At 38.0% G+C, this 27,905-nt stretch overlaps 1 protein-coding gene across 3 annotated transcripts; it reads right to left on the bottom strand.

Moving 5' to 3' along the window:
* Positions 1-575: 575 nt before the first annotated feature.
* SAR1B (secretion associated Ras related GTPase 1B) lies at positions 576-25,657 on the bottom strand. 3 transcript variants are annotated; one of them, XM_043490806.1, is made up of 8 exons: positions 25,494-25,600; positions 19,738-19,786; positions 14,062-14,137; positions 9,117-9,236; positions 7,788-7,853; positions 6,910-7,013; positions 6,547-6,678; positions 576-4,710 (listed from the first exon to the last, which is right to left on the bottom strand). In XM_043490806.1, the coding sequence occupies exons 2-8, from the start codon at positions 19,762-19,764 to the stop codon at positions 4,594-4,596; spliced, it is 642 nt and encodes a 213-aa protein (XP_043346741.1). In that variant the 5' UTR covers positions 19,765-19,786; positions 25,494-25,600; the 3' UTR covers positions 576-4,593. The 3 variants fall into 3 exon arrangements, with proteins under 3 accessions (XP_043346741.1, XP_038270117.1, XP_043346742.1); XM_038414189.2 differs by lacking the exon at positions 19,738-19,786 and having other exon boundaries at positions 25,494-25,657; XM_043490807.1 differs by lacking the exon at positions 9,117-9,236 and having other exon boundaries at positions 25,494-25,603.
* Positions 25,658-27,905: the final 2,248 nt, after the last annotated feature.

Raw genomic sequence — 27,905 nt, 5'->3', positions numbered from 1 at the left:
AATCTGTAAGTTTGTCTGCATTTAAAACACAGAATTCTGAATTGCTGGCAGTCCTGACTCAATATAGACACAATATCAGCGTGACAAAAGTCAGCTGCAGTGAATCAGCAAAATTGTATGAAAAAAAAGTACTGATAAGTGTCTGCTTGCATGATGCAAAACATCCAGTTAACATTTCCCCACTTTGGCAATGCCTAAGATTAATGTGAACATTTTGAAACTTTGACAATAGAAGGGTAGGGATAGAGACAATGTCTAAGTACTTGAAAGTTCTCCAAGTCTGGGATTTTCTCTCATCTATCAATAGGAACCTTAAATTCCACAGGGTAGCTGATTTTTAGTTTAATCAGCATCTTCTACACTTAATGGAGAGACCCAAAATCATTACTAGAATGTTTGTAAAGCTAGCACATTATTTTTTCATTCTTTGGATACGTAATCATTCAACAAGATATGTGACATTTTAAAACTACATTTCTTCAAAGTTCAGGTCAGATTTTATTTTGCTATCCTGACATTTAAATTTAAAGCATGTGATGGGATAACATAACAGTGATTAAAAAAACAGCACATTAACCGTTCAAGAACATTTTAATCTATAACTATCCTTCTGCAGAAATACATAAACTGAAAGTTCATTATATAAATTATATTTTTAAACATTTACAGCACTCACATTCCATAACAGAAAAAGTTTATTCTACACTGAGATACTAGTGCAAAAAAGTGGTTTATCTAAGTGCAAATAAGTTAGTAAGAAGTTAAGTCTTTCCACAGTGAGCCAGTGGACTTCCCATTTTTATGCAGCTCCATAAGTCCATAATTGGGGACTTATATTTACACTAAATCTAAGGAAGTGGGACTGTGTGGAAATATTGGACTTTAGAGAGTACCAAGCAAATCCTTTGTGAATGTACAGTAACAAGAGAAGAGGTTGGAGTATTTCCCACTACACGCAGATCTGCAAATTCACTTGGGTTGAAGATACACAGCACCTTACATTTTGCTGAGCTGGCTCAAGACATAAATAAGTAAATGTAAAATATCTTATGTTAATCTCTGATTATTAAAATACAATATGGCAAATATATAATATTAAAACTCACAAACATGCAGGTATTATATTCCAATGGATGCCATATGTCATCTTTGGCACATCACGGACAATACCTGAACACTAAGTATAGCACTAGACAATATACTTTAGGGAACAATCCTGCACTGGAAGGAGAATGAACTAGATGACTTAATAGACTTTTGCCATCTCTAACTTTTATGATTCTATTATTTATTTGTGCTAAAAAATAATTTAGCAGGCCAGGATAGAGATACAATTATACCAGTGTATACTAGAATGAAAGCATAAGCGCTATCCAGGCAAAATAAATGTTAAACAATTCACAAGTGGAAATATTAAGTGATTGCCATGCACAGGTCACAATCTCAGCAGCAGTTACTGAAATATATGGAGTCTGTGTCCACATACTCTAAGAAACTGTTGTGGTATAAAAATAGGTTGGAGACATTTCACAAATACACCTTTACTAATGATGAGCTTTGTTTTTTCAGCACATATTTTTTAAGTTACTGTAATGTTTAAACTGGAGGCTGCGTAGCTGGATACTCAGGAGAGCAAAAAAAACTTTCACAGGAGCTGGACCTAGACAATGAAACCCACTCCCACAAAAATACAAATGACCACAGATGAACCACTTTAGAAACTAGTCACCTCCAGAAATGCCAAAACTCATTTCAGTAACTTCACTTTCCTTCAATAATTTCTTCACATAGACACACAATACACGCATTCACATACACAATCATTACCAAATAAACCCTATAAATTAATTAATCAAGGTATTTCTCCTACAGGCTGGAAAGGAAGTGAGAGAGAAATTGTTATTTCTTTATTTAAATACTTGAGAGATGCTCAGATACTACCATGATAGGGGCCATCTAAGTACCAAGATGTATAGATACAATTTATTGCACGCCCTTGTTATAACCGCTTTTTAAACGAGCATCTTATAGTATCAAGCATGAAATCTGCATATTTCCAAAACACTAAAAATTACTCTTAATACACACTTTAAGATTATCACCTCCGTTTTTATTCTAAACACTACCACCACGTTCCTTGCTGCCACTGTCACAAGTTGCTTGGAATACCAGCTGAAGAGCACACAACATCTGTTTCAATGCCCACCCTAATGGATTAGCCAGCAGAAGTGAACTGCAAGCATGGCCTATTCTGAGGAGGGGGAAAAACAGGTCATCTCCATTCCCACTTTCATTTCCATAAGTACAGGCAACAAGAATCCCAAGTCTCCCATATGAGCATTGTGCCACCTAGCTGCAAGAATTATTTTTAATATTTACACTATCAGTTGATTTAGTTATTCTCAGCATCATAATGACCATCAGAAATATCTGAAAAAAAAACATGTCTTCAAAATATATCTCTGGTAGGACCTGCATGATGCCCTAACTCTGATAAGAGGCTATTTCTTACCTAAAAAGTTTGGTTTATGCAACCCAGACACAGTATTCTATAGTAGATAGATAATTTTTCGGGGGTCACCAACATTTGAGTCACTTTTAGGTTGCATTATATCTGAAACATTTAAGCTACCTGTTGCCTTCACTTACTGCTTAGACCTCACCACCCACAAATGACTTTGACTTAGAAAAAGGCTTAATATGAAGACAGGATCTGCAGAATAGCAAACGTGAGTTATAAACATTAACTTCAAGGTTCTGAATTATTCCTCTTATTCAGATGCATAATTCAGGACTGTGGAGATATGTTTATCAATATTCTATCATTCAAGTTCAGATCAGGGGAAAGGGTAGCTCACATCTATTCACTGTGATCTTGTATACCCTGCATCTGGAAGTCAAACCCAATGGGACAAGAAGAAAACAATGAATTCCAGACACACATTATCAACATACCAGGAATATTGGACACCAAGATCCACATATATTCCCAAAGAGAGAGGTTATATAGCCATGAGGGAAGCAGTCCCAACCTTTCCGGGAAATCATCCTTAAACACTAAGAACCGTACATCTGTCCTTAGTCTCTTCGGCAAAACCTCCACTGAACAACATCACAAAAAGACGACTCCAGGTTTGAAATCTATTCCATCCCTTTTTTCAGATATATGTAAAATAACAGCACACCAGCTGTAAATAGGCTCAGATAAAGGCTACAGAATGTGACATCCTACCACCACCCAAACACAAACCACGATTCAAAAGTAAGTACCAACTAACAACAACAAGTTAACATGTGCTCCAACACTTTCCATCTTAGAAGATAATCTTCATTCCTTCCCAAAGAAGTAATGCATGCAGAGGAAGGGGAAAAGGAACAATCAAATGTCAGCACACAAGTCTTTGTGATACTAAAACTTTATCCCAGTAATAAGCCACCTCAGATTCCAAGGCATAACATACAGTTTTCCATCATGGCAAAACTGTCCAAAAAAATCCTTGAAAAGAAGAAATAGAGGCTAACCTCACATCCAGTTGTGCGAGGGATGGCATGAGTTTCCAAAGGTAACATGGGCAAACGCCTTTCTGGGAATTAACAGTTATTCAGAATCAACTCCTCTGGCACAACTAAAGTCTATTTAACTAGGAGTATATTATTTCATGCAATTTTTTTTTCTCATTTCTTCAAGGAAACGTGAACTTCCTGTGCCAGTTTACAAGTTCATTTTAATTCATGAGACCAATAAAATGGGCTAACTTTTGCTTTTAGTGCAAGAATTGTGTAGGCACTAATTGATTAATTTAATGTGAATTTTTTTTTTTAATTACAGATTAGTGGTTATGGGGCATCTGATTAGATTGTGCCGCCATTAATGCAAAATCCTAACAGAAATGCAGTCAGGTAGTTTGAAAAGCTTATAATTCTCTAAAGTTCACTGAAACTACCTTGTGCCTCCTATGTTTCAGGAAGATATCCCACATATTCAGATCTTCAGACATCCTCACTAGTTAAGACACATTAAAATGAAACATTTCCCATCTAAGATGCCAAAAACTGGATTTAGTTTTATTGCATGACGTTGCATAATAAAGTGTATTATTGAAAGCTGTAAGGCATCATGCAATTATCAATAAGCTAATTATTTATTGTTCCTTGAGAGGTGGTTATATGTTCTAAATTTATAAAACCAGTTTCAAAAAAGTACATAAAAAATTTAACATGATGAGCATTAAATGTCGTTCACATGGCTCAAGTTTTTAGCTGTTAAAAAGTGCGTTCAAACGTACCGTACTGGAAAGTCACTCTGTCAAAAAATGGTGCAGGAGACTATTGTCAAGTTATAAATTTCAAAAGAATGTTGTGTTACGGAATTTGAAAGCTAACATGTTGTGATATTCAGTCTTACAAACTTGCTTAAAATCAGTTTTCAATCCTCAGACTTGCAGTTTAGCATAGTTGATTTAATAATCTAAAAAACATTTGCTTTTGTAACCAAACAGTCTACTGAGTTTAAGTTATGTACACTGAGTGATCAAATAATGAGCAGACTTCATATTCAGACATAGGACAGAATGAACTGATGTGATTTTGGTGTTAATCAATGTATTGTGCCATCCAACGGAATCCTTCTCCATAGCCTTGTCTCTTTAGCACGCTGCACATAAAGACTTCCAGTGGTCTGGCATTCAATTCTTTCAGAGATACATTGCCCTGGAAGGAAGAGATCAAAAGTATTTCAGATTGCAATAGTATGAAAAAATGGGTTCTTTCTACAAAAAAATGTTACTAATTAATTTGTTTTAAATACTAGAAATTTGAAAAATTAACCTGAAGTTACCAAGAATAAAGTCTCTTTCTGAAATATACTGTGCATTCTATCATTTCTATCTGTTATATTCAGAGGGCATGAAGTACATGCAACAAGAATGCAAGAGCAAGCATGATCAAAAAGGAGGTTTTTAAACAACGACGATTTTTGAAAACTCCCACTAGGAGTTTCTCTATGACCTGGCATTATTCATTTTGCAATTAGATAAGAAGGGCATTTGCCACTAATGGTAAGACTGACTTCAGGTCATGCTGACTGTTGTCCAAGACCAAGGAATAGCAATAACAAAAACCGCTACTACTAATTTGAAGACACTTTTGCCTGTATTGCATTTTGGGTTTGAACCTGCACAACATAGGTATGAGTATTATGAAAATAAGAGCAAGATAAAAAAATGATGAGGGCAGAGAAAACGGGAGAATCCAACCACCATTGTTCTCCATGTTCACTGACAGTAGAACAAGAAATAATTGGCTTTATCTGCAGCAAAGGAGATTTAGGTTAGATATTAGGGAAAACTTTCTAACAATAAGAGTAATTAAGCTCTGGAATAGGCTTCCAAGGGAAGGTGGAATCCACATGGTTGGAGGTTTTTAAGAAAGGTTGGACAAACACCTGTCAGGGATGGTCTAGGTTTACTTTGTCCTGCCTAAGCAGCGGGGACTGGACTTGATGATCTCTCAAGGTCTCTTCCAGCTCTACATTTCCATGATTCTACAATAAGGATCCCACATCACAGACACACTTTTTTACCCTGTGTATTTCTGAATGAGGGATAGAATGCACAAGGGACTTGATATTTACTACTGCTCCGTGTGGAGAAATCTGTCTAGCAGTTAACCCTACCTGTGCCCATGCATAGGCTACACTGGCACTAAAACATAACCTCATGATACACACTGTTGAGGAGTTGCAACTACAGCTGTATAATGGTAACTCTCTCCACCTTTTTTCCCCACATACTTGATAATGCCCATTATCACCCAAATGCTGTGTTACAAGCCAAAAGCGGTTCTTGTTCCTCCACAGAAAAATATATTGACTTTCACATGGCTAGTCTAGAAAAATCTACATTACAAGCATGAAGGATATTGGAGAAACTTGTTTTTAATCTCTTACAACTGAATATGTTATAAATTGAGTGTGCTATATTTACATTTAATTAAAAATAAAGAGTTCAAATAGCACAATTATTCAGATGTAAAACCTACTTTATTGCTACAGGTATTAGTAAGAACATTTTTATAAACTACCAATCAAGATTTCCACAGTAGTGTAGTGGAGTTCAGTATCTCATTTCTAAACGTTGGACTAATATTTTCATATTGTATCGCTCTATGAACCTGCACTATAAATCAGAAAGATCAGTGCCTACCAAATTTTATCAAATCTCCTAACAGAGTTCTAATCTGAACAACTACCTTTAAAGACTAGCTCACTCAAAGTATTTTACAGGAAGCTATAAGCACTGTAACAGGGTAGTTTAAGTGTGATTCTCTTTCTCTGAACAAAGATGACCCTGAAAACAATTAATAAATTATTAGTAGAACTATACCTAATCCAGAAGTTAGAGACTTTATTTTGTACATATTACATTTTTTAATCTATGAATACTAAAGTAGACAATTTGTGTGTGTAGTTGGAAAGAAGTGATACAAAAGAATGCTCACTCTAGAGTACAGGGAAAGCAAACTCTCCAACAAGAAAACAAGCATTACCTTTCCTGTTGTTTGGCCATACAAACCAAACATCTCTCGTAACCTCTCTTCACTGATGGCTTCAGGTCTGTCAATCTTGTTACCAAGAATTAGGATAGGCACATTTGCAACAGTTTCATCTGTCATTAGCGACTATGAAGGGGAAAAAAAAGGAAGAGGAATTCAATGAGAATATGTATCCTTGTATGAAAGGAGAGGGAACTAGCAGCAAACAACAACTCTACTTGGGGTGAAGGATGGAGAGAGTGGAGGGAGAAAAAAAAAAAAAGACATTGCCTGAACCCCTGTTGGGTGGCAGAGTGCCCATTTTCAGGTACTGAGAACATTAGTTCATTTTTTTTTAAATCCAATTTATTTACTTACATCAAGTTCCTCTTTTGATTCAGTCAATCTTTCATGATCAGCACAGTCCACCAGAAACACAATGCCATTGATGGCAGGCAGATAATTTTTCCACACTCTGCGAGCTAACAAAGAGCATTATAAATTAACAGCAACAGGAAATTGTCCCAAAATTCAGAGTAATGCACAGGATTTCATTAAATAGTAGAAAAGGGGCAGCCAGTTCTATTTTTAGAAGTTTAAAATCAATCTTTAGGACAACCTTTCCTGCTTGACATAGCTTGAAATAATGAAGCAAAAAAGGAACTCTTTACTGTTTGAACCAGGAGAAAAACTGTTCATATCCATAAGTACAGCTCTAAAAGCCTGTGGCTTAGTGTATTATTTAGCAGTCAAATGGATTATGACGATCTGAAGAATTTGAAATTTTTGATAGACTGTATTGAACTTTCAATCCAATTTAGCAGTAGAAGGGATGGAAGATTTATTAGTGCCCTGGATAGAGCAATTCCACATGTGAATAGATACGCTACAGTTTACCTTTTCTACAGATTTACATCAGCAAATGCTGATAAAGGCTACTGGTAAATATCAGGGTGAGTTTTTTTGTTTTGATTTTTTTAAATTTGGTTTTTCTAATGGTCACATCAATCAATGACTTCGTTCTCTACTTCAGCTGTATGTTGCTCCCATCCAATTTTATATTATGGTGCAATGAATGGTAGAGAGAGACAGCAGATCAGGAAATATTTTCTATATTGGCAAAAAAAAAAGCCTCAAAAAATATTTGTAGCATGGTCATTTGTTTGATATGAATCAAATAAAGGTTACAATTATTGGCACTGAAGTCAATATAGTTACAACAAGAACAAAATGAGCCAGTTGAGCCACTATCTTACCTTGAGCATGTCCACCCAGATCAAAAGTGGTAAAAGTCATACCAGCAATTGTCAGCTCTTCTGAGGCTAAAAATACACAAAATTCGTATGTTCTCTGTTTCTGAAGAGCATATAATACAGAATATTTGGTAGGCTTCTGAAGACAGATTTTTATTGTCTCTCAAACCAATGAAAGGTGCTTTATTATGTTATTATTCAATAAGCAAACCAGAGCAAAGTGATTTTGAAAGAGAGCTATGGCACATGTAATATGTTTGTATAATGAATCAAACATTACTAAGTATTAAAGCACATATAAAATGTTCAGTAAAGTACGAGAGAAATACTCTTTGCATTATTTATTCCCTACATATTTGGCTTCCATCTTTATAAACCTGAAATAGCTTGATTTAGTATCTAGTTTTCATTAAGTTCAATTTTATCCAATTTTATGCTGGAATGACCAAGGCGTGCTCCACACTATCACAACCTGCCTGATGTCAAGTGACAAGCATCTGATCCAAAGCCCACTGAAGTTAATGGGAGTCTTTCCACCATTTTCAATGAGTTTTGGAGCAGGCCCTAAGTTGGCTCAGCAGAGTTTGAACGCCAAACCCTCCAGGTTCTCAGCCCTCTGACACCAATATTTCATATACTGTCTTCATTAATTAATACAAACAAGAAACTGTCAGTCCTAGCTACTGATTCTTACAGCGACATTATAAAGCAAGTTTCACTTTTTGTCTTCTGTTGTCCTGAAGAATTTTCTTCTCCCATTTCTTACTCTCTTCAATAGGAATATTTCCTGAATAAGTAGTATGGGGCTAGGCCCAATAATCAGTTTTTTTTACTTCACTAATGCCACATTGCAGGGATCTTGAGTGTGTAACGCTACATAGCCCACTTAAGCAAAATATCTAAAATATTGTTCACTCTGCCTCCTTCCCCTCTTCCTCCCAAGAGTCCTTTGGGTCCTCATTGACCTATTAGTCCATTTTGCATCTAGGGTTGAAGTCCCCTCTTACAAAGCTACCCTTGTAAGTCACGGTCAACACCCTTTCGGCCAAAGAAAACCAAACAGCATTCCTGCAGAGGCTGTTAATGCCATTTTTGCAACTAGCTGGAGAGGCAGCTGTTGAACAAAGCAAGGGACTCCATCTCCCATGATCCGCACTCGCAGCCCCTACTAATGTACTCACTCCATGTCTAAGATTTTTAAGTAACCCATATCGAATTTCATTATAACAAATGTAGTTTTTGTAATATTAGTGAACACACTATGAAGAATGTGGCACGAGACAGATTTAAAGCACTGTTTCTAGTGTTAAAGAATTGGGGGTGTTGACTTACTGGGATGTAATGTAGGGACATGTTGTCCCAGTCTGTCATCTTTGAGCATGTGCAGCAGTGTAGTTTTTCCAGCATTGTCCAATCCAAGAAATACTAGTTTACCAGATTTCTTATACAGTCCTGTTTTTAAAAAAAGGGTTCACTGAATACATTGATTTATCTCGTAATATTATAACGATAAAATACAGTACAACCAAAGAAATACAAGTTTAAATTATGACATTTAACAGAAGATTAGCAATAGTATTTTCAGCTATTCTTAAGTAGAGGATTCTTCCATATCTTGTGGGACCTTGCCTATGCTGAAAGCCCAAGGTATCACCCTCAGACTAAGCCGGGGATGTTTTCCTCCATTTTCTTCTCTGTCTAAAACTGTTGCAAAGGAAATTGTCTTGGCAGATAAGTAAAGGAGAAAACTGGTTTTAAGTATTTGTTGTTTTTAACTCTACACATATTCAGTTACTGTTTGGTGATCAATAGAGCTTGAAGACATGACAAGCCTTGCCTGACTAAGACATTCATCTATGCTTTAGGAGAGTTGCAAGGCTGTATAATGCATTGGTGAAACATTTCTTGTCATGTGATAATGCTTTAATAATATAGATTAGAAGTTTTACATTTCATTAATAATATTTGTAAAAACAAAATTTCCCTTTTAATTTCATCGTGTTTATGTCTCCAGTATAAACAATAACTAGAGGGGAGGAGGGAAGGGTTAAAAAGACATTTTAAAATAATAAATTGAGATTATCAAAGAGTGATTCTCTTAATTTATACCTCCCCCAACACAGATTCCTGGGTCAGAGCCATTCTCTGCTTCTGCAAACTGTTCAATGCTAAGAATGCAGTAATCTTAAAACTAATGTCAGGTTGCAAGTCATCGCCTGCTTTGAAGACCTGTAGAACATAGAATCTGCTTTGACTGTAACTGTTTTAAGGGCGTTCCCTTCCCCCCTTTGAAGAAATGTGTTCTGGCTATTGTGTTCAATACATTTTGTTAATTGTCACTGCCAGCCACACAGCTGTTAGTTTTCTGTTAGTGAGGAACAAAGTTTAATGATCATAAAAATAGTATAAGAAGGAAGTGTGAAGTATTAATTTCAGCAAGATAAATATATATTTTAAAATAAAATTAGGCTGTTACATGTTCCTGAACTTTGAAATTCATACACAAATACAGAAAATGCAGCGTTAAAGTGGGTGCCATTAAGAAAAACAAATCAGCATTACTTGAGATAGCTAAATTTACCACTGCATTTCTATTACTTATTCTGCGTACAAGGAATAAGCAAGGAAACTACTGTAGTGAAGTAAATGTTGGGTTTTCTGTGTGGTGCCCACTGTATGCTAGGGTCTTTCATTACATGATGCCATCATACTTGGCAATGTGATATATAATTAAGGAAATATTTATTTTACAACTTTATGAAGATATAGAAATAGTTCATGTAGTAAATTATTGGATTATACAATTAATACTGTGTTATTAAAGTTCACTAGCTTAGTTTCTCTGCCTTCATTATGCTTAACTGTGTATTATAATGCAACTGTCAATAGTTGTGTATTATTTATATTTCCAATTGCTAGGTTCATGTGTTTGAGAAAAGAGAAAAAAAAAGTCTGTGTATTTGTGGTCAAAATTCTTCTAAAAATGGGCGAGACAGCACACTGCTTGTGTCTTAGGTTACTTATGAAGGCTTTTGATAAAGAAGAGATCCTGCTCACACCATACCTGATGAAGACTGAATTGGTGACCAGACTTTTTCTGATCTTTGCTTTTGTTTAGTGAGGGTTTTTTAAAATGAATCTTTCATTTGAATTCTGAATTAGACCACTTCTGAGACACTACAGCATTCCACATACATACAAACATCTACCCTGTTAACCTTTATCCTGATACTATTTTCTTACCTTCTCTGCTTTTAAACTTTGGTTTCAGAGTAGCAGCCGTGTTAGTCTGTATTCGCAAAAAGAAAAGGAGTACTTGTGGCACCTTAGAGACTAACAAATCTTTTAAACTGTAATCTCTAGAATCGCATTCCAACAAGGAACATTTATAACCTTGACAGAGAAGGCTGCAATTCTCTAACAGAATCAGATGAGGAGAATGGATCTGGTATTCTTTTAATACTACAGGTATGTTATCTGATGCCTGAATGTGTGTTCTCTTGTGCCAAGATCATGAATACTAATAGTATGTGAATTAAAAACATAATGTGTGTTTATAAAGCCCATTTTAAAAAATTGGTTTCTTCTTCAGATACAGCACATCTGACTTCTCAAATTCAGCTCTTGGTACATACAAATTATCCTGGTAATCTGTTTAGTTACTGAGTAAAGTAACAAGATATCACCATCTACAAAGAAAGAAAAGGTCATCTGACAAGTTCTTACATTGCTCAACATACACCAGAGAAGAGGTGCATATGTCGTCCCTTCAGGAAGTTTGGGAAAAAGTGAATTCATTATGTAGAAGATAACTATGTAGGATGACTCTAGTTTTTTGGCATCTCTTTCTCTGGAAAAATAGCTAAATGTACTCCCTTCAAATTTTCTAAGAAGAACAAACAACACCTCATTCCCGGGCCAAGACATTGTTTAACTATTTCAAACAAGTACCGTATATACTCCATCATAAGTCGCTTCATTTATAAGCCAACCCCCACAAAATGGATAAGTAAAAATGGAAAATTTTTATGACCCATTCATAAGCCGACCCTATAATTCAGGAGTCGGCAAACTTTGGCTCCTGGGTCATCAGGATAAGCCACTGGCGGGTTGAGATGGTTTGTTTGCAGCCACGGACGTAAACCTAAATAAACAAAAAGTGTTCCGGTGCACCAGCTGCTTCCCCTGACGGGCTGGGATAGCAACCGGTGGGGAAAATTTTGGGGGGAGAAGCTGGGGGTCAGGGGAGTAATCCCTGTGACCACCCTCCACATGACTCTACCCCTAGCCCGGAACCCCCACACTCTCCCCATCCCATCTCTTCCCAACTTATCTGGGGAGGGACAGGGGAGGATGTCTCTGGCCCGGCTGGGGGGCGGGGCCGAGCAGTGCAGCTGCAGCTTGCCAGCCCCGGAGCTGCAGCTGCTTTGGAGGCTGGGGGGAGAGCAGCATGGCCAGAAGCGGAGAGACTCTGGCCCCGCTGGCTGTGTTGCCTCTCCTTGCTCCCTCAGTTGGGGGCGGGGCTATGTCCCATCTCTCCTGCTCTATACCTGCTCATAAGCCAACCCCTTTCTCTGGTGCTTCCCTTTTTTACTAAAAAAAATTGGCTTATGAATATGTGTATATGGTACCTATTTGAACTGCAGAGCTATACATTTCTAAGTATAGGTACATTATGGACAAAATGTTGCCACTGCTTCTCAGTACTTTAATACAATTTTTGTTGGGTTTTCCATAACAATACAAAGTGCTCAATTGGTAATACTGCAACTATAAAGTACAGCAAAAATCACAATACACAGAAAAAAATCCTGCCCAGAAATCTCTTCATGAGCATTTTTCTTTTATGATTTATAAAATGTTATAATCCACTTCAGGATAATAATATATTAGTAACAGTAAAACCAAGGGCTCCTAATTTATTAGATAAGTCAGTTTAATCATGACAATATAGTCCCATTTTTTAATTAAAAAAAGAAAAAAATCTTTGAGCAAGAGTAGGAAAAGTGGAAGCAAGTTGCTCTTAGGGTACATATAAGGACACGTCAAGAAACATTTTCCCTGACACTTTGGTCTATACTATCTTTCTCACTAGAAATATCCTTGGAGGAATGTGGGGGTGGTGTGGAAGTGGAGAAGTTTTCAAATATGCAGCAATCACTGATAGATTAAATAAAGTGGGAGAGATAAGAGGTTATTCCACTTAGTTAAAATTTCACTGGCTAACACTGAGATAGCTGGCCAAGGGTCTAACATACAGTGAGGAAGTTTAAACATCTAACTGATAATGGCTAGGTGGGTGACTTGGCGTGATTCATTAATATCTTCTATTATTTATTTCATAAAATACATAAAATCTGTAAATCATACACATTACTGGTCTGTATAAATCTGTGTCCCCTTACTGTTAGCTCTCAACAGACAGGGCAAGGAAAGGGATATAAGGATAAGCTCACATATTGCATCTTGTATTAATCTGGCTTGAAACAATTTTGGTTAGGCATTGTTTTCATATTACGGGCCCTTCCAATGCCCTTCATCTGATTATAGTAACACCTAACCCAGCATGGTCCCACTGACTTCACTGATACTGCTCATGGAGTAAAGTACTGTTCAACACGAGTAAGGGTGTCAGAATCTGGCCCTCTGTCATTATACAAGGCCACAATTGAGCCTTGGATCCTGAAAGAGGCCTCCAGGTGATACCATAATACAAATGATAAATGATAATTAAGGTATAAAGTCAAATCACTGGGCCCAGTTCTCCCCTCTTGCACTAGCGAGAATAAGGAGTAACTCCACAGAAGTGAATGGAGCTACACAAGTATAAATCTAGTGCGAGTGGAAAATCAAGCCCATTGTGTTCATACTACAGTGATGCTTCCTGAGGTACACAGGGTTGTGAGGCACCTCACTACCACCTGCATTTAGTGTGAGGAAGCTGGGTCTATGCCTGCCAGGGATCAGCTCCCTCATTCCAACAGCCACAGGCAGCACAACTACTCCCCTCTAGGCCTACACAGGCCCCACTCTAACAAAAAAACAACAACATTTTCTCTAGACTTAAAGGAAGTGAATGAGATAAATAGAGGGATGAATGAAGGGTACAGTAAGGACTCTGTGCTGTTAAGTGAATAACTCTGCTTAATATTTTCCATCTTTAATTTGAATGTAATTTCATTTACACCAAAATAAATGCTGCTGTTTAACTAGTACCATGTTTTAAGGATGCAAAGATAAATCAAAAACACTGTAATAGATCAGCATAAAAACTTACCTAAAAACTGCAGTACACTACTGAAACCACTGTAAATCCAATCAAATATGAAGGACATATCCGAATCTGAAGGGGTCTGAAAGAAATAAAGAGAAATGCATTTAAGCACTATCAAAATATATAAAACACTGTAAAACATCCGTTTGAATTATGAGGAATCCAAAGTACTGGATGAAAAAACTAAGAGCAATTAGCATGGATCAGTAGATAGATTCATTTTATGGTATTCAGTTATCAATCATCTGACACTTAGTTTGATCTGAGCTTTGCGTAATATAGTTTACCCCTGAACACTTAGCTGGAGAGCTAAACATTTTGAATGTGTTAAAGAATGATTGTTACAGCACGGACTGCCGGAATATGATGTACTGTTGGAAGCAGTGTACTCAGGTGAAGCAGCCTTATAAGAGAATGCTATCAGAGTCTAATGAGTATAGATTACAGTTTGTATTCACAGCGAATTTATTTTTAGGAGTGGAACTTTAAGCCCAGAAATCTGAGACATTAGTTTTAAACATTTATTTTGAAATGAGGGTATCTTTTTTTAATGAGATATAAATTAAGGGTCTTTCAACATTACTGTTAAACACTTTATTTAACAAGATTTATAAACTTGCATTAAAATAACTCCAGGACTGGCTTGGTGCCTCATAGAGTATACTGCCACATGATAGATCCAGTTCAATTCTTGGTCCCATTCTATTATTCTCACAGCCAACAGGAGTTAAGACTATTGCACAGACTGCATACTAAGACACTGAGATGAAGAAGGGGTGCCATGCAGCACTCAAGAAGCTTCTTCTAGGAGTGAGCTTTCCATATTTTGTAAAAATGTAATAAAATCCTTTTTTAAAATAAATCGGACAAAGAATAATTTAGCCTTAAATTTCAAAATATAATCTGCACTTCCATAGCACCTTTTGATTCCACTGGAAAATTTCAAAGCACTTTGCAAACAATGAATTTAGACTCACAACATCCATATATTTTACAGGTGGGGAAAGCATGGACATGCATTAAGTGACTTGTCCAAGGTCACAAAGCAAGTTTGTTGCAGAGATGGGGAAAAGAACCCAGATCGCCATACTGCCAACACTCACCATTCTTCCTCTGTATTTTGATGGGAAAAAATGGAAGTCTTAGCAATGGTGGTACAAATTAATTTATTTTAAAATGGGTCTGTGTAGAACCACTGAGAGTTATTTAACTGAATATTTCATATGGAATTTTAGCATATAAATTTAAAGGGATAAATACTCTCGATGGGTCAGTGCATTGTCCGTCTTGTCCTAATCACCAGAGTTGAGTGAATTGCCTTTCCAGTATGGTGATGGTACCTGAACCACCAGGCTAGTCATTCCCATGTTCTATACGATTTGTTGTCATTCATAATGGCAGACTAGTGAAAAGTCATTATGAATTACAATGAATGATGATAAAAATCATTGAGCTAGAAAGAGAGAATTACTCTTTAACTTGATGATTAGGTTACTCACCTAGGATGAAGGAGATCCAAGTTCAAGTCCCTACTCTAGACTATTTAATTATTTATACAAAGGGAAATAACTTCAAAAGGAGAGACTGAAAGAGACATACACCACAATATCCCAAAGCCAAGTTGCTAGGGCACTTTCTTGAGAGATGGGAGACCATGAATAGATTCTGTTCTCCTAACCATGCATTTCCGGGTGAATTTTCTATTTGCTGATAGTTTTTTGTCCAGCTCCATGTCCAAAAGGAAGAAAATTAATTATTCTATAGGAAAAAATATATTTATTATAGGGGGCTATCTGCTGCTTAAGTCAACCATCAAGTTTTAAAGTTACACTTGCCTTCTCAGGGAAAAACACTTGAACATCAGATCCTGGAAGAGTACAAATATGTTTTTCTTGGCCAATAAAATACAACTAGAATGGTCCTGGTTTAGACCCTCTTTTCCTGGGAAATAACAACTAAGTGACAGCAAGAAGGCCATATGCCCTAAGTTTGTTCAAAGACTATGGACCTGCAGTACTAAGCAGCAGAATCTCAAGAAATGCTGCATTTGTGGCATAGAAATCCATTCATGGACAACTCCCATACAAAAATAGCCTCTCCATGTACCCACTAGTAATGGATGCTGAATGCTCATCTGAGGAAGTCAGCATTCATTTTGCACAGAGCTGGAATGTACATCACTTCTGAAGCAGTATTTGTGATGTACAAATATCACTGCCACTGACTCACTGCTCTGCCATGAGCAACTTGCTTAACCTCTTTATCTCAATTTCCCAATCTTTACAATGGAGATTAGTATACTTACCTACCCCTGGGGGCATTCTGAGTTATTGTTTGGACAACATTTTGCAAGCCTAAGGTACTTAGTGCCAAGTATCAATTGCCAAGGCACCCTGGCCATGTCCTCTTTCCTTTGGCAAAGCCTCATCTCACCGCCCATACTAGCTGCAGTTTCCAGTGCCACCCGAGGATCTTCTAACACTGGTGATCTTCCAGTGACTGGGTGAGCTGACTTTAAAGCAGCTTTGCATCAGTAATATAGTACAAACTGGATGAAGCATAGCTCGACACAGGCCAAAACCTACAAACCCACCTTTGTTACAATGGTGAGAAAAAAGTAATAGCTTAGTAGCTTGAAACAATAATTTACTAGCCCTAGGTGAAAAAGTGTTGCCATAAAGGACCAGACCTATCCCAGGAACAGAGCATGAGAAAAAAAGGAAAAGAATATTTTAGTTTGAATCTTAAAGTAAAGTTATGATCCATCCAGTGCACATTTGCTATCCCATCTCCCCAAAAATGTAAAAGGTTAGGGTTAGCCATGAAGAAACCTAGGATTCCTCATTCACATCATGAGTTACTGGAAACAGAGCTGATCAAATAAGACAGAAGAATGACTAAGGAATAAAAAGTACCACCACCTAAACACAAAGTCACACAACACTATGAATACAACTGTCACTTACATGTCTCAAAAGCAAAGGTCATGAACAAGCAAACACAGAACATGCACGTCAGCAGGTTTGTTTATTGCTCGAACAAAATACCAATCGGGAAAAGCCTCTATGAGGCTTAGAAAAATGATCTACTCAAGTAACGTACAAATCAGTGCAAAGGGTGTGATGCAACAGAACTCCTCAAATTACTGAAGTGAAAATAACTTCTTAAAGCCTAGTTACATTAAACTGAAATGTTCCTTTTATGTTTACAATACTTGTGGACAGCAATAAAAACTCCAAAGATTTTCTTTATGAACTATTAAAAACTGTAACATGCAAGATTTAAATATGCTATTAAAATGACAGAGGGTTATTCAGCGTATACAGCTGAAATTAGAGCATTAATGGTTAAATCACTATCAAAGTAAAATACAAAATTAGGTTTTCTAGTGCAATGAAAGAATCTTAGATTAGTCAAAAGATTTGTGGTTTTAAAGTAGGACGTGTCCAAATAACTCAAAAATACACCAATAAAAATTGACAGTAATAACACCTGACAACACTGAAAGTTAAATAATTCTATTAAAGGAAAAATAGCTTGTCAGTTATTTTAGAAGGGAACATTATAATATTTGGATGGGAGTGTTAAATCTACTGTTACCACGTAGAAAAGAAACTGCATAATTTTAATCTGAGTTTCAAATCTATGAATTAAACGACTTATCTTTACATTTGCTATGAAACAATTATGTTGTAACTAACATGCTGAAGTCTGGCCACTACAAAACAAATAAAACAAAGATCTTGCTGTAGACATCCATTTAAACTGGCATGACTCCACCAAAAGCACCAGAAAATATGAACATCCACAAGCACGGCAGCCATTTGCCTACAAACAACAAGGAAGGCAAAGCCCGTCTGTTTTAGAGTTCTTTTAAATGATATAGCTTTAATTCTTTTCAAGGCAATTTGAAAGCATGCGCTGTTGTTTTTTGGGGATGCATTGTTTGGTTGGTTTAGACAGCAAATAGATTTCTGTTGGTTTGTGACATGATTTTTTGATACTGGCTGTTTCAATAAAAATCACTTTAATTTATTGACCCATGCCCTCCTTAACAAGAAAACAGAAATCATTTTATTGAATCACATCAGAATTCCTAACATATGGTTATCAGTTCCACGTATGTCTCAACTGTGACTAACATTACATCATTATTTCCTGATCTTGATTTTGTAAGTTATCTGGAGCCTGTCTTAGGCAGTCACTCAACTGATCAACAAAAAACATTTCTTAGTGGAGGCGATCTTCTACTTAAGGTGAAGTAGAATTGGATGCTAAAAGTTTGGGTAAAGCTTGAACAACCTCTTAAGATGGAAGATTTCTAATAAAGAGTTATCAAACAGAATCATTGTAACTCTATCATTCCTTACCTGTCAGGAGATAGATCAGAAAGGAGTACAGTTTCTTTCCCTCTATCACTATACATTTGTTACAGATAAAAATAAATTCTGTTATGCTTTCCAAGATAGTTAATATAGTGGTTGCTATTTTTAATATGTTGTTAATTTGCAATTTTAAATACATTTTGTTAGGATAGTGGATTGTGTTCTTTTTTAAAATTTAACATGTTATTTCTTTGCAACACAAAAAGCATAACTAGTAAAAAATGACTGGTTTTATTCAAGTAAAATGCCCTTTGCATAAACTGAAAAGTGCATTCTACAGGGCTTGGAGAGACTGCTAACAAAAGCTTAGTGAATCAGGTCTCTATCCAACATGACTGCACTTTAACCAGTGTACTCTGAACTTCAATAATTCCAGCAACATAGTCTTCTAGAAACAACTTGGCAAACAAGTGTTTAAAGTCTTCTTTAAGGCGGTACGCAAATATCTTTGCAGATTTGATCTAATTTCATAAAGTCTTACCAATGAGGGAAAAAAATCAATAACCTTAACAAAACTCCTTATTTGAAGTAATGATATACATCATTTAAAAAACAAAGCTGGAATCCATATTTTGAGTCTCTTCAAAAATACCTCTGAGGCAGGGAGAAAGGGAGCCACTTCAAAAATGAAATAAGTAACAGATTTTTATGCATTTGAATGACTTTCTTGTAAATATTTGTGAAACCTCAAAAATGATTTATATTATTATCAATATAGCTCTGTAAGTATGTGCTTCAGTAAACAAAGGAAGATAATGCTGCAGGATGTGCTAAGTTTTTTTTTTTTTTTTTTTTTACACTATTTATTTAGGAAGTTTTAACAAGTTTACACATCCTTGCCATGTAAATATCAGATACAAAACAATCATCATGTTTAGCTTTTGTTTAAAGAGGCATTATATAGGCATAGCATAATCTTTAGCTTTGTTTGAAACAATAAATCAAAAAAATAAGATTGTGAAAATGGTGACACAGCAGTTCTATTAGATTCTAAAGGACAATAAATATACCATAACTGAAATGATCCAAGTAACAAAGCCTGTTTTCAGGTCATATTTTGAAAGTAAAAATAGACTGCATGGTCTATTGCAATAACTCCTTTTCTTACATGAAAAAAAGTTTACCTAGGAATTTGAATAGATATGAACCTTTTTCCTCTTAGCTGTGATAATATATTTTTATTATTTTTACTAATTGAATGTTCCGAACAAATCAATACAACATGCCATGCTAAAACAAGATTCACTGTAGCAGATAAATTCAAAAAGTTTGTAAACTGGAAATGAACACTTACTGATGCTGTATTGAAGACCATCAACATCAAAGAGAAATACAATCCAGCATTGAAAAGGAATTGCCAAATCTTACTCTTACAGATGAATGCAATCAAGATAAGCACAAAGAGTATCTCTATCGTTTAGAAAGCCCTTTCTTTGGAATGCTTTTCCAATAACGAAGAGAAAGGAAAATAAAGTAAATTCCATCAAAAACAGGTAGGTGAAGAGAGGGAGAGTAATGAATCATCATTACAGGGATTCTGACTCTCAGTTTTCAGAGTCACTTAGCTATTTTGGATGATGTGGTAATGAATTCCAATTCTGTTTACAAAAGGGAGGTGGTCACAAACTTCTCAGATAAAATAACTTAAATAATGTGGAGATGTAAGAGTCCACTAAAATGTATTAAATACATTTCAGCTGGACCATCAGATTGCTGAAAGAGTCATATTCACATCACCTTCTACTACACGTAGCTGTTATCTCTTACTGTGTTTCCAGTTTTCAGAGTAGCAGCCGTGTTAGTCTGTATTCGCAAAAAGAAAAGGAGTACTTGTGGCACCTTAGAGACTAACTAATTTATTAGAGCATAAGCTTTCATGAGCTACAGCTCACTTCATCGGATGCATCCGATGAAGTGAGCTGTAGCTCACGAAAACTTATGCTCTAATAAATTAGTTAGTCTCTAAGGTGCCACAAGTACTCCTTTTCTTTTTGTGTTTCCAGTAAGAGAGATGCATTTTTTATTATTAGTCTGACAATACAAAAGCAAGGGTAGGAAAACATAAATTGCCGCATATCTGCTATTTAAAAAAGACTTAAGAAACTGAAGGTATTTTCTTTCAGTAAACAGGCGGCAAAGACAAACAGTAGTTGTGTGTGATTACAAAATCCTTTGCACTAGGCCTGTCCTTCCAACTCTACCTGCCTCTTTTTATTTCTATATATAGATTCATAGATACTAAGGTCAGAAGGGACCATTCTGATCATCTAGTCCGACCTCCTGCACAGCACAGGCCACAGAATCTCACCCACCCACCCCTATGAAAAACCTCACCTATGTCTGAGCTATTGAAGTCCTTGAATCATGGTTTAAAGACTTCAAGGAGCAGAGAAGCCTCCCTCAAGTCAACCATGCCCCATGCTACAGAGGAAGGCGAAAAACCTTCAGGGCCTCTCCAATCTGCCCTGGAGGAAAATTCCTTCCTGACCCCAAATATGGCAATCAGCTAAACCCTGAGCATATGGGCAAAATTCACCAGCCAGATACCACAGAAAATTCTTTCCTGGGTAACTCAGATCCCATCCATCTAATATCCCATCTCAGGGGATTAGACCTATTTACCCTGAATATTTAAAGATCAATTACTTACCAAAATCCCATTATCCCATCATACCATCTCCTCCATAAACTTACCGAGTTTAATCTTAAAGCCAGATAGATCTTTTGCCCCCACTGCTTCCCTTGGAAGGCTATTCCAAAACTTCACTCCTCTGATGGTTAAAAACCTTCGTCTGATTTCAAGTCTAAACTTCCTGGTGGCCAGTTTATACCCATTTGTTCTTGTGTCCACATTGGTGCTGAGCTGAAATAATTCCTCTCCCTCTCCTGTATTTATCCCTCTGATATATTTATAGAGAGCAATCATATCTCCCCTCAACCTTCTTTTAGTTAGGCTAAACAAGCCAAGCTCCTTAAGTCTCCTTTCATAAGACAGGTTTTCCATTCCTCGGATCATCCTAGTAGCCCTTCTCTGTACCTGCTCCAGTTTGAATTCATCCTTTTTAAACATGGGAGACCAGAACTGCACACAGTATTCTAGGTGAGGTCTCATCAGTGCCTTGTATAATGGTACTAAAACCTCCTTATCCCTACTGGAAATGCCTCTCCTGATGCATCCCAAAACCGTATTAGCTTTTTTCACAGCCATATCACATTGGCAGCTCATAGTCATCCTATGATCAACCAATACTCCAAGGTCCTTCTCCTCTTCTGTTACTTCTAATTGATGCGTCCCCAAATTATAACTAAAATTCTTGTTATTAATCCCTAAATGCATAACCTTACATTTCTCACTATTAAATTTCATCCTATTACTATTACTCCAGTTTACAAGGTCATCCAGATCCTCCTGTATAATATCCCGATCCTTCTCCGAATTGGCAATACCTCCCAGCTTTGTATTGTCTGCAAACTTTATTAGCACACTCCCACTTTTTGTACCAAGGTCAGTAATAAAAAGATTAAATAAGATTGGTCCCAAAACTGATCCCTGAGGAACTCCACTGGTAACCTCCCTCCAACCTGACAGTTCGCCTTTCAGTAGGACCCGTTGCAGTCTCCCCTTTAACCAATTTCTTGTCCACCTTTTGATGTTCATATTGATCCCCATCTTCTCCAATTTAACTAATAATTCCCCATGTGGCACGGTATCAAATGCCTTACTGAAATCTAGGTAAATTAGATCCACTGCATTTCCTTTATCTAAAAAATCTGTTACTTTTTCAAAAAAGGAGATTAGGTTGGTTTGGCACGATCTACCTTTTGTAAAACCACGTTGTATTTTGTCCCATTTACCATTGACTTCAATGTCCTTAACTAATTTCTCCTTCAAAATTTTTTCCAGGACCTTGCATACTACAGATGGTCCTTAATAGGTAGCCAATATTTTGTCAGAATTTCACAGTACCAAGAAACTCCTTTGAACAGATTGAATGAACATTGTTAACATAATAAAATAAGCAAACAATCTTGCTAGTATTTTATGAATGAAAATACTGATTTGCAATAAAATATCCTTTCTTATATAGTTTTCAGAGTAGCAGCCGTGTTAGTCTGTATTTGCAAAAAGAAAAGGAGTACTTGTGGCACCTTAGAGACTAACAAATTTATTTGAGCATAAGCTTTCGTGAGCTACAGCTCACTTCATCGGATGCAGTGAGCTGTAGCTCACGAAAGCTTATGCTCAAATAAATTTGTTAGTCACTAAGGTGCCACAAATACTCCTTTTCTTTTTTATTATATATTATATCTGATAAAATATCAGTATTTTTCATTTGTAAGAGCTGTCATCTCTAGTTGCAATTTTTAAAAAACCAACTCTATAAATTGTGATACTTTATTTAAATTACAAATATTTTCCCAATAGAGTCCTAAAAAAAAGCCAAAAAATCCCTCTCTAGTATGACCCATGCCAGGTGACACAAAACTGAGTTTTCATTTCCTAGCTTATGAAATCGTAATAGGAATCTTCCATGCCTGAAGTGCAGTGTTTTTAACAGGGCTTATTGAAAACCATTCCTGAACTCCAATTCATAGGGACTCCTACTAGATCACTTCTTATGAGGTCATTATAGTTCCAGGTTTCAGAGTAGCAGCCATGTCAGTCTGTATTCGCAAAAAGAAAAGGAGTACTTGTGGCATCTTAGAGACTAATAAGTTTATTTGAGCATAAGCTTTCGTGAGCTTTATCTGATGAAGTGAGCTGTAGCTCACGAAAGCTTATAGTTCCAGTGAACTTGTCCAAAACACTTATGCCAACAGTACCTTTTTTTTTTTAACAGTTTTTCAGTAACAGCTGCATAAATTAAATATTGACAAAATGCTAATAGCTGATATTTAAATGAAGCCCAAACTACTGCAGATATTCAGTTGAGACATATTTTCCCTCCAATCAGGAAATAGTTCTCAACACCACTACAAAAAGCATGGCTGAGACCACCTTTCACCACTGGTTGAAAGCATTTTTGTCCTATCTACAGAAGCAGTTAAAAGTGTTTTAAACACCAACTGAAGGAACACTGAGGAGGGAAGAGGATATCAATTGCTGAAAACCATTATCAGGAATTGGTCATTTCCCTAATGTGGATGGCACCTATGAGTTTAAAACCACACTAGCTAACAAAAAACATGATAAACCTCAAAAAAAATTCTTGTTACTCAGTTCTTTAAAAATATACTTTAAGTTTTTTGGGGGCAAAGACCATGGATGGCTCTTCTATGACAGACTGTGTGTGGGTGGATTATCTAACTCATGGGTCAATAGAGGAAGACCCAGTCATGACTTGAAGGTGAGTTCACCTGCACAGAAACACTTGCAGAATCAAAGACTGTAATTGTATAGCACTTCCCATATTGCAGCTATGATCCTGCACAGAGCATACAGGTGTTACCATTATAACAAATATATTTCATAAGTGAATTGTTAATTCTCTGGAAACTACACTGAATTTATATTAAGCAAAATCCTCCTATTACAGACTGTCATAATCTTTGCACTGGCCACCCAGTGCGTTTCCCCCCTTTTCAAAAACCCTGAACATACAAGGGATACAGCACCTTCCTTCTAATGATCTGTATGTTTTCCCCTGGCTCTAATCTCCAACAGCCTGTCATCTGATGCGAGCTTCCGTGACAGAAGAGACAACAGTTGCGATTTAATCATTTAATTCAATGAATTATCTATCCAGCACGAGAGAGGCGTTAGAAAATAACATTTTACGAACAAACTATTACTTTAATGGCGCATGTGCACACACACACACACACACACACAAAAACAGGATGAGGGCAGCACAGTCTAGTGGCTGAATCACAGGCCTAGGAGCCAGGACTTCTATCCACAGCTCCGGCACTAACTCATGCTGTGACCTAGGGCAAGTCACTTCAGCTGTGTCTACATTAGCACTTTGGTCAGTAAATCTTTTGTAGGTCAAGGGCGTGAAAAATAAACCTCTCGGACCAACGTAAGTTTCACTGGCAGAAGCACCAGTGTGTACGTAGCTGTCGGTGGGAGACACTCTCCCGCTATCATAGTTATCACCACCCGCTAGGGGTGGTTTAATTATCCCGGCGGGATAGCTCTCTCCAGTCAGCATAGAATAGCTACAGGGTAGACCTGACAGCCGCACGCCTGCAGGAGTACAGCTGTGCTACTGTAAGGTGCATAATGTAGACCTTAGTGTCTCAGTTTACTTGTCTTTAAATTGAGGACAACAATAATTATTTACCTACTTAACAGGGATGTCGAATGAATGAACTAGTGAGGCTGTGAGAACTAGACCTAAATAGTGCTCAAGATAGAGCATTATTAAAGGGGATCAATGAAGGAAAGAAAAATACAAGATCTAAGGAGAGGAGCAGACAGTAGTTTACATGGAGAGAAAAGCTCTGTGGACAGGTGGGAGAGAGAAAAATATGGTGAGAGGGTAAAATCCTGGGGGGACAAGTAGGAGCAGAATGGAAGACACTGCGGGGGCAAGTGGAGGAACTAAGTGGGGGGAAGAGAAGAGACTGAAGTGGGGGCAGAAAGGAAAACATTGAGGGCACAAAGGAGTGAAGGGGGAAGAGGGTACAAAGAGGAAAGTATGAGCAGGCAGAGAGGAAGGAGGAAGACAGGGAGGAAGGTACAGATTGGGGGCACTGAATATAGAAAGGAAGGTAGAGGGAGGCAGTGGTTAGGGTACAGAGGGGAAGGTGGGGGGCAGAGAGGAAGGTAGGGAGGGCAGTGGGTATAAAGAGGAGGATGGGGAAACAGAGGAGAAGGGGGAGCAGAGGGTCCAGTTGCAGTGAGGAAGGGGGGCAGTAGGGAAGCTACACGTGGGGGGAGTGATTACAGAGGGGAGGGGGGGGGAGCAGAGCGCACATGTAGGGGCAGCAGCTACACAGGGGGAGTGGGGGGAGGGCACAGAGGGATCAGACAACAGCGGGGAAGGGCGTGGAGGTGAAGGGCCCCGGCCCAAGCGCACCGCGGCGCCCCCGCCGCCCACTCACCCGCTGGTGAAGCACCTGAGATCCAGGCCGCCCCACTGCCCGCTCCGCCCGGCACCGACACGGACCCTCAGTGGCCTCGGCCTCGGTCCCCGCCCCGCTCCTTCCGGGCCCAGCCAGCCGTGTCACACTCAGCGCGCTCCGCCCGGCGCCGGCTCCCGGAGCTCGGGGGCCGCCCCAGGCCTCCGGGGAGCCGCGCTTACTGCGCGCTGCCTGCCCCCTCGCTCCCCATCCCCAGGGCTAAGCGCTCCTGCCCGCAAGCGGGTTGCCTCCTTCCGCTACAGGGAACTTATCCTACCGCCGCTTCTCCGGGCTGCCCTCAACTTGGATTCAGTCCAGGGGCTGCTTCCCAACCCCCCAGCCAGCCCCCCAGGTTCCAACAGGCTGCCCCCCCCCAAAGAAACCCCCTAATACTAGGGCCGCACCCCCCCCACGTCACCCTCATTCTATACTCCCCCCCTTTTCTGGGTTTGCCCCTCAGATCACCCCAGTTCAGTACAGAGGCAACCCACTCACCCTACCTCCTCTCCCCAGCTCTCCGAGCCCAGGAGGGCATCCCACACCCCCAGCCACCAGCCCTGGAATTAGGGTTGCCAACATTGTCTTTCAAAAATACGGGACTGTTTTCTTAGCCTCTCTACCCCACCTCTCTTCCCCATATTATTATTTATTTAGTAATAAGCAGGACGCACCTACATTCACCAGGGGTATCTCTTGCTGCTTTTTGCAAGACTCAGCAACTTCCAAACCTGTACAGAGATGAAAAAATAAGGGACTGTTGGCAACCCTCCCTGGGGCTGCCCCCCAAATCATCAAACCAAGTCTGTGTGCTAGCTTCAGAATCACTCCCTTCCCAGAACAGGAGGGTTTCCTAACTTACTCTCCCCCCTTTAGCACAGGGGTAGCATCCCAAATTCAGCCTCCTGCCTTTCTTCCTCCTCACCAGTTGGATCCCCAGTGCAAGAGCTGCAGCCACGCCTTAAATCCACCCTCTGTTTTCTTTGCCATGGTTCCTTGTTGAAGAGGTACTTAAAATTGCATTTTTTTATTTTTAAATTCTTTGCTTAAAATACAAAGAAATAATGGCAATGGGCTGCTTTCTTGATGTAAAGGCAATAAATACAAATTTCACAAGAAATGTAGCATTTATAGCAAAAAAGAGGCGCTTGTGTTTAAAACACAAGGTTTGGAGTCTTGAGATATACGTTATGCTCCTGACTCTGACATACACTCAGTGTGTAACTGTAGGCAAGTCACTTAAATTCTCTGTACCTTAATTTTACCATCTGTAAAACTAGAAAAACACATTCTTACCTCAGAGGGGTGGTGAGAAATTCATCTGTTAATATTTTAAAGCACCATTAATGCTCTAATTTCAGCTGTATACGCTGAATAATATTGTACTTTTTTCTAGCCTTCCATAAATATCCCTACAGTAAGAACTCTCAGTTAGGAATATGCAAGAAGCCATCAAATTAATGCACATAGGCAATACCAGAGTTTAAATGATTTCTCCCCTAAATTCTACAAAACCTTCCCATCACAGTTATTGCCAAATAGTAAATAAAATTGCATATAAAGAGCAACTCCAACAACTATGCCCCCCAAAAGATGAACAGGACTTAATCTATAATGGCTGCCAGGAGATAGCCTTACTGAAACATTGACTTCAGAGTCCTCTGTAAGACCATATGGTATCTAAAGGTTAAATAAGCCCACATATATTCACAGCCCCACTGACCAAATCAGCTTAATAAAAGACAGATTGGCATCATAAAATATATGCAAAGTCCTGCTCCAGCTATACTGAGCAAAACTGTCACACCACAATGCTTATATTCTGTTACTAGATGGCAAGGACACTTTGAATTACTATACCTATTATAAATACCCTTAAATAATCTGATTTGGGGAAGGATCTATAAATGGGATTTCCACCATATTCAACCAGCCTCTGCCAGTACAGAAGCCAGGAACTCAGTATGGTAGCACACTATTGTCTCTGCTTTTTACCCTGGCACTAGGATGTCTGGCAACCAAAATGAGGCCACACGAGAAAATTGCTAATGGTCATTTCAGAATATAAAATATCCTCATACATAGAATACATTCTTTAATTCATGATAAATCCACATCATAAAATCTCCCCAAATATGTTGAGTTACAAACTCAGTCATGTTACATCCAAGAATGAAAATAATGGAGTTTCACTATACTTCAGGTTTTCAGCCATAAAATCAATTACTGTCTTTTAACATGCACTGTTATGGTATTGGAAGGACCTTAATCCACCCACACTAATGGACTTGAGAAAGAAAGTATCCAAAAGGACCTAGCCAACATCCTAGTGATGGAACAGATGCTACAGAAGACAACATAAAAGATGGCTATCTCATTTCGCAACCAGTACAAAAT

The sequence above is a fragment of the Dermochelys coriacea genome, chromosome 8 (assembly GCF_009764565.3).
Source record: "Dermochelys coriacea isolate rDerCor1 chromosome 8, rDerCor1.pri.v4, whole genome shotgun sequence".
Classification (NCBI taxonomy): Eukaryota; Metazoa; Chordata; order Testudines; family Dermochelyidae; genus Dermochelys; species Dermochelys coriacea.
The sequence above is the reverse complement of the archived record's forward strand: the minus strand, read 5'-3'. Positions and strand labels throughout refer to the sequence as shown.

Bases quoted from the DNA above. Each gene is read 5' to 3' on its own strand.
- SAR1B (XM_043490806.1), bottom strand. From the start codon at position 19,764: ATGTTGATGGTCTTCAATACAGCATCA. The intron at 14,138-19,737 runs GTAAGTGTTCAT...TATTTCTTTCAG, and splicing joins TGGTCTTCAATACAGCATCA to ACCCCTTCAGATTCGGATAT. The intron at 4,711-6,546 runs GTAATGCTTGTT...TCTTCCTTCCAG, and splicing joins ATGGCCAAACAACAGGAAAG to GGCAATGTATCTCTGAAAGA.